General features: G+C 50.3%; 1 protein-coding gene and 1 long non-coding RNA gene across 2 annotated transcripts; both read left to right on the forward strand.

Annotated features, from left to right (window-relative positions):
- The first annotated feature begins 1,699 nt into the window (after positions 1-1,699).
- LOC124692221 (RING-H2 finger protein ATL74-like) lies at positions 1,700-2,418 on the forward strand. The gene has a single exon (XM_047225540.1). The coding sequence runs from the start codon at positions 1,795-1,797 to the stop codon at positions 2,242-2,244; it is 450 nt and encodes a 149-aa protein (XP_047081496.1). The 5' UTR covers positions 1,700-1,794; the 3' UTR covers positions 2,245-2,418.
- Positions 2,419-6,344: 3,926 nt separating this feature from the next.
- Positions 6,345-6,899, forward strand: LOC124692222. The gene is made up of 2 exons (XR_006999413.1): positions 6,345-6,541; positions 6,724-6,899. It is a non-coding gene; the product is annotated as an uncharacterized LOC124692222 (long non-coding RNA).
- The last annotated feature ends 3,809 nt before the right edge of the window (positions 6,900-10,708 follow it).

Below are 10,708 nucleotides of genomic sequence, written 5' to 3' on the forward strand. Positions count from 1 at the left end.
GCGGCGGTTCGGCGCTCCATTGCGGCGGTTGGTCGCCGCGGTTGCCACACCGGCGCGCGTTGTGAATTCGAGGCCGATCGAACCTAGGTCGCTGCCATGAGGGCCCGTGGGGACGCGAGCGGACGCTTCGCGCGACCGCCGAGCGTCCGCGGAGACGCAAACCTGACGCATATTTGGGCCAGGTTTGCGTCTTCGCGGACGGCCCGGTCACTTTGCGTCGCCCCGCTGGAGGTGGTGTCAGACGCATTTCCGATCCGGCGGCGCGCCGCTGGAGATGCCCTAAGTAGAAGTGGATTTTATTCTGTTGTCAAGTAATTGAGTTTGCTGTGTCATGTATTTCGAGTCCGCATACTGTCAGCGAGTGCCCAGGTGTTAGTATTTTTATAACCTACGGATTAAAAAAATTATTACTCTTTATATACTGTAGTAACAGATCGTCATTAGTAAATCTGATGCCTTTTCAGAAGAGATTGCTTGATGGTTTATGCTTCATATTGTCTTGTTCTAAGATGTGGGAATACTTGATAAAAATATGAGAGTGGGAACAAACATTTCCGAGGAAGAAGATTGAGAAGAAAACTTTTCCAGATACAAACACAAGCGATGGAACGAACAATAAAAATGGCAATCTTAGCATCTCGTTTTTATTGTTGGGGCCACATAAACGGAAGAGGAGCCTATCGCATTTGGTATGAAATGATTAATTTTGGCCGCACCTCTGTTATCCCAGTTAATTTGAGGGTCATTTTTTTCCTATTATCTTTACTATTATCTTTAAGATAGGAAATAAATGATTAACATTTTTTACGTACTAAAGATAATACTCTCTCCATCTAAAAATAGGTTTCTCACTTTTATCTAGATAGGATGTATCAAGGTGCATTTTAGTTAGAGATACATCCATATCTAGATAAAATTAAGACACCTATTTTTAGACAGAAAAAATAATAATAATATAATAATGTTATACGTATGGGTCACTGTGCTAGTTGCTAGAACAATGAGAATACGTCGACTTCACTATAAAAAAAATCTAACTTCGTCCACTTCCACTTTGGTCTGTTAATCTCCTATGCCGTGGCCGATTGCCATGTGCTGCTGAGTGAAGGTAATACTCTCTCCATTTCTAGATATAAGTCATATTGTTTCTTACGCGGAAATTAAAAACATACATTAAGAGAAAAAAATTACACCATGTTTGGGTAGGATTAATCCTAGAAAATTAACATGAGCTAATAGAGGGCTTTGCATAAGATCATGAAACTTAATCAAATCCATACAAATATTGTCCATACAAGTGGTGCAACGCAATACACTTTATATTCTGAATTTTTTGTTAAAAGCTACTCCCTCCGTCCCAAAATGTAAGGCGCCTAAGGATTAATCAAAAGTTAATGTTTTTTAAATTTGACCAAATTTATACCAAAAAATATAAATATTTACAGTAAATCAACATGAATAGATTCACCATAAAGTATATTTTCTTAATATGTTCATTCAATATTGTAGATGTAAATATATTTTTATAAGTATTTGGTCAAAGTTAGCAAAGATTGACTTTTGGATGCCTTACATTTGGGATGGAGGAAGAATATGGTTGAAACGGAGGGTGTATCTGGGAAAACGCAATTACAAAGATCGTGAAAAATCTGCCAAACTGAAACAGACAGGTCTGGAAAATAAATATCGTCTTCTGTAATCTTGCGAAGTTGCAGTCATGCAAGCTTCCCCCGTCCACCCACATTCATCCATCACTTCTATCACGCCGCGCCAAGGAGGCCAGCCGCACCAACCATGTCTTCCTCCAGCGCCGATGTCCCCGACGTCGCCGGCAGCTACAGGGTGTGTGACACGGTCGTGCTCTTCTGCATCGCCTTGGCGTGCGGCGTCAGCGTCCTCGCGTTGGCCGTCTGCTTCAGGCGCGTCTTCGAGCAGGCTGGGTACGCCCCGGGTGGTGCGGCGTCGGCGTCGTCCGGGGCCGCCGGCAGAAGAAGAAGCAGCCGGCGCAGCGGACTGGCGCCGTCAGAGCTGGCGGCCATCCCCAAGTCCACGTACCGGAGGTGCGCTGTTGCCGGCGGGTGGGCGCAGTGTGCGATCTGCCTCGCCGTCATGCCGGACGGGGAGGTGGTGCGGCGGCTGCCGGCGTGCGGGCACATGTTCCACGTCGAGTGCATCGACACGTGGCTCTACTCGCACCCCACGTGCCCTCTATGCCGGTGCGACGTCGGCCAGGATAAAGTTTGAGCAAACACCCCTGGCCGGAGCATTGGATGAAAGAATACGAACAGGTTCTAGGGGAAGTTTTAGTTACTCTGTGTATATATACTAGTACGTACAGGTAGAGTTTCTTTTTGAGATTACAAGCAACTTTAACTCCTATACTGTATGCCTTAGCCATTTCTTTAACCCGTTCTTCAAGCCGGCCGTCTCATTTTGACATTACGAGCTACGTTATACTGAAGCCGCTTGTTGCTGTTCTAGATTTTTGGGTGCAAATTTGCGTTCTGTCTGTAGATTAAGTATTGATGAACTTGCATAGTGGAGAATAGGGACCTTTGAAAGTAGCAAAAGAAATATTTGGATCAGATTGGGACTGAATAAAATAGGGGATGGCTCCATCTGGATAATGGTGGTACATAACAGTCGCCCCACGCTCGTCCCCGGCCCTTGAATCTGTCCGGAAGTAGTATCCGGGCACACTAGTGGTTGGAGAGGGAGATTGTTGTGTTCTGTAGATAAGAGTGTCAATTCAGGATTGTGTGTATAGTTATCCTATTTATTCGTTATCTTTCTTCAAAACCCCTAAATAGGCCTTGAAGTTAGCTAATTTTACGTGAAATGATGAGGAATAAAATCATAAAATTCATTTAGCTAACTGGCCCTCGGTATTCGTGAAAAAAGAATATGAAAGGATGGGTATTATTAATCTACATGATTTAAATATTAGTTTGACAAGATCTTGGCTTAAGAAATACATTCAGAGTGAAGGATCCCTTTGGAGGAGAGTGATTGACTCCAAGTACAATAATATGAATCCTAATATCTTGTCATGCCATGACATCCAACCATCTACCTTCTGGAAAGTGGTAATATGGGCTTCTAGGGCCGTTAAAAATAGGTTACAAGTGGTGTTATGTGGCTGCTAGGGTTTGGGAGGGTGAGAGAGGGCCGCGAGGGTGCGAGAAGGCCGGCCGGGGGCCTTGCCCACGGCCGGTGGCAAGAGGGAAGGGATTTCCTTCTTAATTCTTGCTTCATTAGATCGATACATCTCCTCTCCATATATAGAGAGGTTTACTTGACTCCCAAGCAAGACTTACTTGACCCCTAAGCAAACCCTAAGACTAATGGGCCCAGGCCCATGACATACTCTAACACTACACCCCACCTGGACATGCAGCTCGTCCTCGAGCTGCAACCTAACGACGATTCGACCCCACACAAACCTAACGCCTAAAAAACAAGCCTTTTACATCTCGGCCTATTGTATTTGACCTGAAATAAGCTAACCCGAATGAGACTCCGACTCTTTATTTTTGACTCCGAACGATAAGGCAAGAATCCTCCGTGTGCCGAACTTGTGCATTTACAGTCCCTGGATCCCAAGGACACCATCGGGACCAAGGGAGCCCTCGCGGCGGCCGGCGGCGGAATGCAGTGGTGCTACGCGGTGCGCTCCTGTCGGTGACACCATGTCTTCTCCCTGCCGGCTGACTGTCGATGTCGCAGACTTGGAGGTCGCTGCCCGCGGGAAAAACAGCATGTCCGCCGCCCGTGGGGCGAACCGCACGCCCAAGATCCCCGACGCAGCGGACGAGATCGAGGTTCGTTGCGCAACGATGCGCAACTTGGAGGAGCTGCAACTGCAGATCCCGCATCTCCCGCACACGCCGACGCGCTAGGAGGCCGCGCGCAGCAGCCTGCAGCTTCACCGCCGCCGACACGTGGCGGATAGCGATCCAAGCCGGAAGCGGTGACGGCGACGGAGGGAAACGGACCTGGTGGCAGGGCATCTCGGGCAGTGTCGATGTAGAACCCGTGGCCAAGGTCGCTCCCACACCGCCGAAAGGCAGGGACGGCGTCGGTGGCGGCAGCAGCCGCTGCTGCGGTGTTGGTGGCGACGGCAGCTGCTGCTGTTGCAGCTGCCCACCGAACGACAGGGACAGCATCGGTGAGGACAGCAGCTGCAGCGGCGTTGGTGGCGGCGGCAGCTGCTGCTGTTGCTGCAGCATCCCGGTGGGGAAAAAGGCGGCCGGCTGCTGGAGAATAAGGACCCCCGGCGCCGAGGTAGGGCCCGGCCCGGAGATGGTGGACAGCGGCAGCGGGGACTGCAGCAGCCCGATGTCGGGTGGCGGCGACGACAGCAGCAGCGTCGGCTGCCACGGCAGCAGCGCCGCCGGCGGCGGCGGCCCGTAGGGACCGGCCAGGAAGAGGCGGATCTCCTGGACAGCAGTGGTGAGATCGCGGATTGCTCCGGCGATCTCCTCCGAGGTGAGGGCGACGGGAAGCGGCGCGGTGGAGGTGGCCGGCACCGGCCTAGGCGGGGCGCCGGTGGTGGTGGCCATCGGGCCAGTGGTGGTGGGATGGCTGGACATGATCGAAGAGTACGTCATGGGCCTGGGCCCGTTAGTATTATGGTTTGCTTAGGGGTCAAGTAAGCCTTGCTTGGGAGTCAAGTAAACCTCTCTATATATGGAGAGGAGATGTATCAATCTAATCAAGCAAGAATTAAGAAGGAAATCCCTTCCCTCTTGCCACCGGCCGTGGGCAAGGCTCCCGGCCGGCCTTCTCGTGCCCTCGCAGCTCTCTCTCTCCCTCCCAAACCCTAGCAGCCACATAACACTTGGTATCAGCTTTCCCGGGTTCGATCATGTCCAGCCCTCCAATGAGTTCTTCCCACCCGCCGCCGCTGCACTCCGACGTCCCCGCCGTTCTCTCCCCGGCGGAGATCACCGCAGCCCTCCGCGATCTCGCCACCGCGGTCCAGGAGATCCACCTCTACTTGGCTGGCCCCTACGGGCCGCCGCCACCGGCGGCGCTGCTGCCGTGGCAGCCGACGCACCAGGCGGCCTCCGCCGCGATCGCCGGGCCGCTGCAGCCGACGCTGCTGCTGTCGTCGCCGCCACCCGACGCCGGGCTGCTGCAGTCCCCGCTGCCGCTGTCCACCATCTCCGGGCCGGGCCCTACCTCGGCGCCGGGGGTCCCTCTTCTCCAGCAGCCGGCCGCCTTCTTCCCCACCGGGACGCTGCAGCAGCAACAGCAGCTGCCGCGGCCACCAACGCCGCTGCTGCAGCTGCTTTCCTCACCGACGCTATCCCTGCCGTTCGGTGGGCAGCTGCAACTGCAGCAGCAGCTGCCGTCGCCACCAACACCGCAGCAGCGGCTGCTGCCGCCACCGACGCCGTCCCTGCCTTTCGGCGGTGTGGGAGCGACCTTGGCCCCGGGCTCTACATCGACACCGCCCGGGATGCCCTTCCACCAGGTCCGTTTCCCTCCGTCGCCGTCACCGCTTCCGGCTTAGATCGCTATCCGCCACGAGTCGGCGGCGGTGAGGCTGCAGGCTGCTGCGCGCGGCCTCCTAGTGCGTCGGCGTGTGCGGGAGATGCGTGATATGCAGCTGCAGCTCCTCCAAGTTGCGCTTCGTTGCGCAACGGACCTCGATCTCGTCCGCTGCGTTGGGGATCTTGGGCGTGCGGTTTCCCCCACGGGCGGCGGACATGTTGTTTTTCCCGCGGGCAACGACCTCAAAGTCTGTGCCATCGACAGTCATCTGGCGGGGAGAAGGCATGGTGTCACCGACAGGAGCGCACCGCGTAGCACCACTGCATTCCGCCGCCGGCCGCCGCGCGGGCTCCTTTTGTCCCGCTGGTTTCCATGGGATCCAGGTGGTTGTACAGGTGCACGTCCGACGGGCGGATGGTGTCCACTTTATGTTCAGGGGTCAACAATAAAGCGTCCCAGTCTATTTCATGTTGAGAGTAATAAAACAAGCCGAGATGTAAAAGGCTCATTTTTAGGTGTTAGGATTGTGTTGCGTCGAGTCATGGTTTGTTTAGGTTGCAGCTCGAGGACGAGCTGCATGTCCAGGTGGGGTGTAGTGTTAGAGTACGTCATGGGCCTGGGCCCGTTAGTATTATGGTTTGCTTAGGGGTCAAGTAAGCCTTGCTTGGCAGTCAAGTAAACCTCTCTATATATGGAGAGGAGATGTATCAATCTAATCAAGCAAGAATTAAGAAGGAAATCCCTTCCCTCTTGCCACCGGCCGTGGGCAAGGCTCCCGGCCGGCCTTCTCGTGCCCTCGCAGCTCTCTCTCTCCCTCCCAAACCCTAGCAGCCACATAACAAGTGGCATGTTGGTAATGTTTGATCTGTTAAGTTTTGCGAGGATATGTGGTCTGCAAATTCTCCTTTAGCTACACAATACTAGGATATCTACTTTGTATCTAACCAGCAAATCCAAACTATTTCTAAGCTTTAGGATGGAACTGACATTCAAGGCAACTAGAAGGACTGGCACGGCGGCACGGCGTGCCCTGGAGGAAGCAGTGAGTTGAAGAGTGAAATTTGTTCTTATTTTGAATTACAATGGTGAAATATGTTCCTATTTTGAACTATAACGTTGTAAAAACATTTATAAGTGAAGCTAACGAAACTTAAGCAGTGTGGTAATCACTATGCCATGGAATGTGCTAAGTGCTCTGATTATTCCAGCCCCTGTCCTTTGCAGGTTCATCACTCGTTGGCGTTGTGTTCATCTTCGGATGAGAGGATAACAACATCACCAGCTGTGCCCTCAAGTTCTTCGTCTTCTAGGATTTATTGTCTAACCATAGCCCTTCTTACATTAAACTTGCCATACCTGATCATTCTTGCCACGTATTCTAAACTAAACATTTTTGAAAAGTGCATCACTTATGGTTCAGACTCCATGTACTGAACAATCTAGGAAGACAACCTTCCAATATAAAGCAACCTAACCTGCTTAAAGTCCAAGCAAAAAAGGCTTAAATTCCACGAAAAAGGGTACTCTTTGTATAAACTACATTAGCATATTGAATGGATCGTACCGATCAAGAGGGGGGGGGGGGTGAATGGACGCTACGTCAAGTTTTAGTCTTTTTCAATTTTTAGTGCAACGAAAGGTAAAGGTGATAGCTTTAGCGATGGCGGTGTTCCTACAATGATCCTAGACAAGTACAACAAGCAAAGGAATCACACAAGATATTAAGAGTAAGGAGCGAGACAACCGGAGGGCGCGGAGACGAGGCGAGGTTTGTTTCCCGCAGTTCCTCCCACAAAAGGGAGTACGTCTGCGTTCAGGAGGTGCTAGCCTCACACAAGAGGCTAGACGGCCACACCACGAAGGAAGGCCTCACCTTCTTCCTCGAGAGAGCTCCACAAAGGTGCTCCCCCTTCTCCACTAAGGCACCGGTCGAGGCGGTGATTCCTTCACAAGGTTGGGGCGAGCTCCACACCACAAGGAGGCTCCCAACAACCCATGGAGCTAGTACAACACCAAGCTAGCCTCCATGGATGCACTTCTTCCAAGATTCCACCATAGGAACTCTACCACCAAGATCCACTAAGGACTACCACGAATTGGTGAAATTTCCAACAACCCATGGAGCTAGTACAACACCAAGCTAGCCTCCATGGATGCACTTCTTCCAAGATTCCACCATAGGAACTCTACCACCAAGATCCACTAAGGACTACCACGAATTGGTGAAATTTCTCTCGATAGAACGATAGATCGGGGTCTCCTCCACCACTCCTCAAAGTATGAGCAAGATTGATTGGATAGGGAGGGAGATCCACTCAGTTTGAGCTCAGCAACAATGGAGGAGAGAGAGAGAAGAGATAAAAACGAGTTGGGGAAGAAGGGCCCCTTAAATAGGCTCCTCCAAATCCAACCGTTATGTCATGTTTTCGCCTAAGCGGTACTACCGCTTTGGATAAGCGGTACTACCGCTCTGAGTTCGAAATCCCACAGATCTAGTCCACGTGGACACAGAGCGGTACTACCGCTCGCGGTACCGCTCGAGGTACCGCAATAGGGTCCAAACCTTACTGGACTCGAAGCGGTACCACAGCGGTACCGAAGCGGTACTTCCGTAACTAGTTCGGTACCTGGGCGGTACCATGAGCGATACTACCGCTCGCAAGCGGTATTACCGCTCTAGGTACCGCAGAGGTACCGTAACTCGTTCTGTGGGTCAAAACAGCGTAGAACGTCAGAGCGGTACCGTGGGCGGTACTAGTAGGGGTAGCGGTACTACCGCTACTAGTACCGGTAGTACCGGTCTGGCAAAAACAGGTTTTCTCCCCTTTTTCTCTCCAGCCATGTCACCTCGCAAAACACACACAAAACCAGAAAACTTATAAACTACGCTTCAGTCCTCCGATCTTGACGTGTCCAACGAGGTCACCGTGCACTTGCAAATCTAACAATGATACTCAAGGCACACGGTGAGATTACTCAAGTGTTGTCATCAAACACACAAAACACGGGGTTTAGACTTTGTTCTTTCAATCTCCCCCTTTTTGGTGTTTGATGACAACACAAGACTTTTCAAAAGCATATGATATTATGATGAGATTCTTAGATTTGCAAAAGCTCGACGGAGCTCCCCCTAAACGTGTGCATATTTTGAATATGTATTTGAATACAAATACACACGTCCTAGAGGCAAAACTCCCCCTAGATTTTACAAACCAAGCACATATGCAACAAGGATACAAGATCATGTTCAAATAACATATGCGCAATATGGAGGCAACACAAGATCATGCAAGGAGTTTTGGGTGAAGTTATCATACCTTTGCCTTGAGAATACCAAAACTCACCGTAAGATGCCTCCATAGAGTTGATGTAGCCACAAGAAAAGAGAAGCAACGATAATAAAAAGGCTACAATCAACAAAGGTCTCCATGCAAAACACCCATCCGAATAAGAACTTCTCCCCCTTTGGCATCGGAACACCAAAAAGGAGGGTAAGGGAACTATAAGGATGGTACGAGAGAACATACAACCAAGCTTGCAAAAACCAAAGGGAAACAAAGCTTGAGTGAGACTCTCCAAGAACATGGAGAAAAAGATAACAAGGAAAAAGAAGGACAAAAAGAAGGTCACAAAGAACCGAAAAACTCCTCAAGGAGGAGGTTGGTGGCCGAAGCCACCGTGTAAGAGTATAGTAGTGTGAGGTCGCGTAGATGTATCTAGGACTCACGACTACAACTCAACATGAAGCTCATTAGTCAATTATTTGACAAATAGCATATGTTTTGGATTTCTTTATGCATTATGGGGGGAGGGATAGCTCAATAAGTTTAAACCGCACTCCCCCTATGTTCATGCGTGCCTTTCATCTAGATATATAGTTTGAGAGTGCTATGTGCGCACGACGGTCAAGCAAAGTTCGACGGATCAATGATATTTAGCTCATGCCTCAACTCAATGAAACGCTTCTCGTCCAAGGGCTTCGTGAAGATGTCCGCCAATTGCTCCTTGGTGCCAATGAAGGATAGAACAATATCTCCGCGTGCAATGTGGTCCCGGATGAAGTGGTTCCTTATCTCAATGTGCTTCGTCTTGCCATGAAGAACCGGATTGTAGGTGATCTTGATTGCGCTCTCATTGTCACACAAAAGAGGCACCTTTCTATACTCGAGTCCATAATCCCGCGAGGTTTGCCTCATCCACAAGATTTGAGCACAACTACTTGCCGCGGCAACATACTCGGCTTCCGCGGTGGAGATGGAGACACAATTTTGCTTCTTCGAGGACCAACACACCATGGATCTCCCAAGAAAGTGACAAGCTCCGGATGTAGACTTCCTATCAACCTTGTCGCCCGCCCAATCGGAGTCGGTGAAGCCAACCAAAGCAAAGTCCGTGTCCCTTGGGTACCATAGTCCGAAGTGTGGGGTATCAACTAAATATCGAAAGATCCTTTTGACCGCCACAATGTGGCTTTCCTTCGGGCTTGCTTGAAACCGTGCACACATACCAACGCTTAACATTATATCCGGGCGAGAGGCACAAAGGTAAAGAAGCAAACCTATCATCGAACGGTAGAGCTTGGGATCCACCGCCTTGCCGGTATCGTCAAGAGAGAGTTGACACTTGAGATGCATTGGAGTTCCAATCCCCCTGGCGTCCTTCATGTCGAAGCGCTTGAGCATGTCTTGGAGATACTTTGCTTGATTGATGAAGGTGCCTTGTCCCATTTGCTTGATCTCAAACCCAAGGAAGTACTTGAGTTCACCCATCATTGACATCTCAAACCTATTAGTCATCAACTTATCAAACTCATCATTAAACTTTGAGTTAGTTGAGCCAAATATGATGTCATCTACATAGAGTTGGCATACGAAGAGCTCCCCATTGACTTTCTTAGTAAAAAGAGTGGGATCGATTTTCCCCACTTCAAAACCACGATCTGCAAGCAACTCCTTTAGATGCTTATACCAAGCTCTAGGAGCTTGTTTGAGTCCATATAGGGCCTTTTTGAGCTTGAAGACATGGTCCGGGAAATGGGGGTCCTCGAATCCCGGGGGTTTCTTCACATACACCTCCTCATGTAGAGGACCATTAAGAAAGGCACTCTTAACGTCCATTTGTTGCAACTTGAAGCCATGATGAGAGACAAAGGCCAAAAGGATACGGATGGACTCAAGCCTTGCAACGCGTGCAAAGGTTTCACCAAAGT

Source organism: Lolium rigidum, chromosome 2 (assembly GCF_022539505.1).
Source record: "Lolium rigidum isolate FL_2022 chromosome 2, APGP_CSIRO_Lrig_0.1, whole genome shotgun sequence".
Classification (NCBI taxonomy): domain Eukaryota; kingdom Viridiplantae; phylum Streptophyta; class Magnoliopsida; order Poales; family Poaceae; genus Lolium; species Lolium rigidum.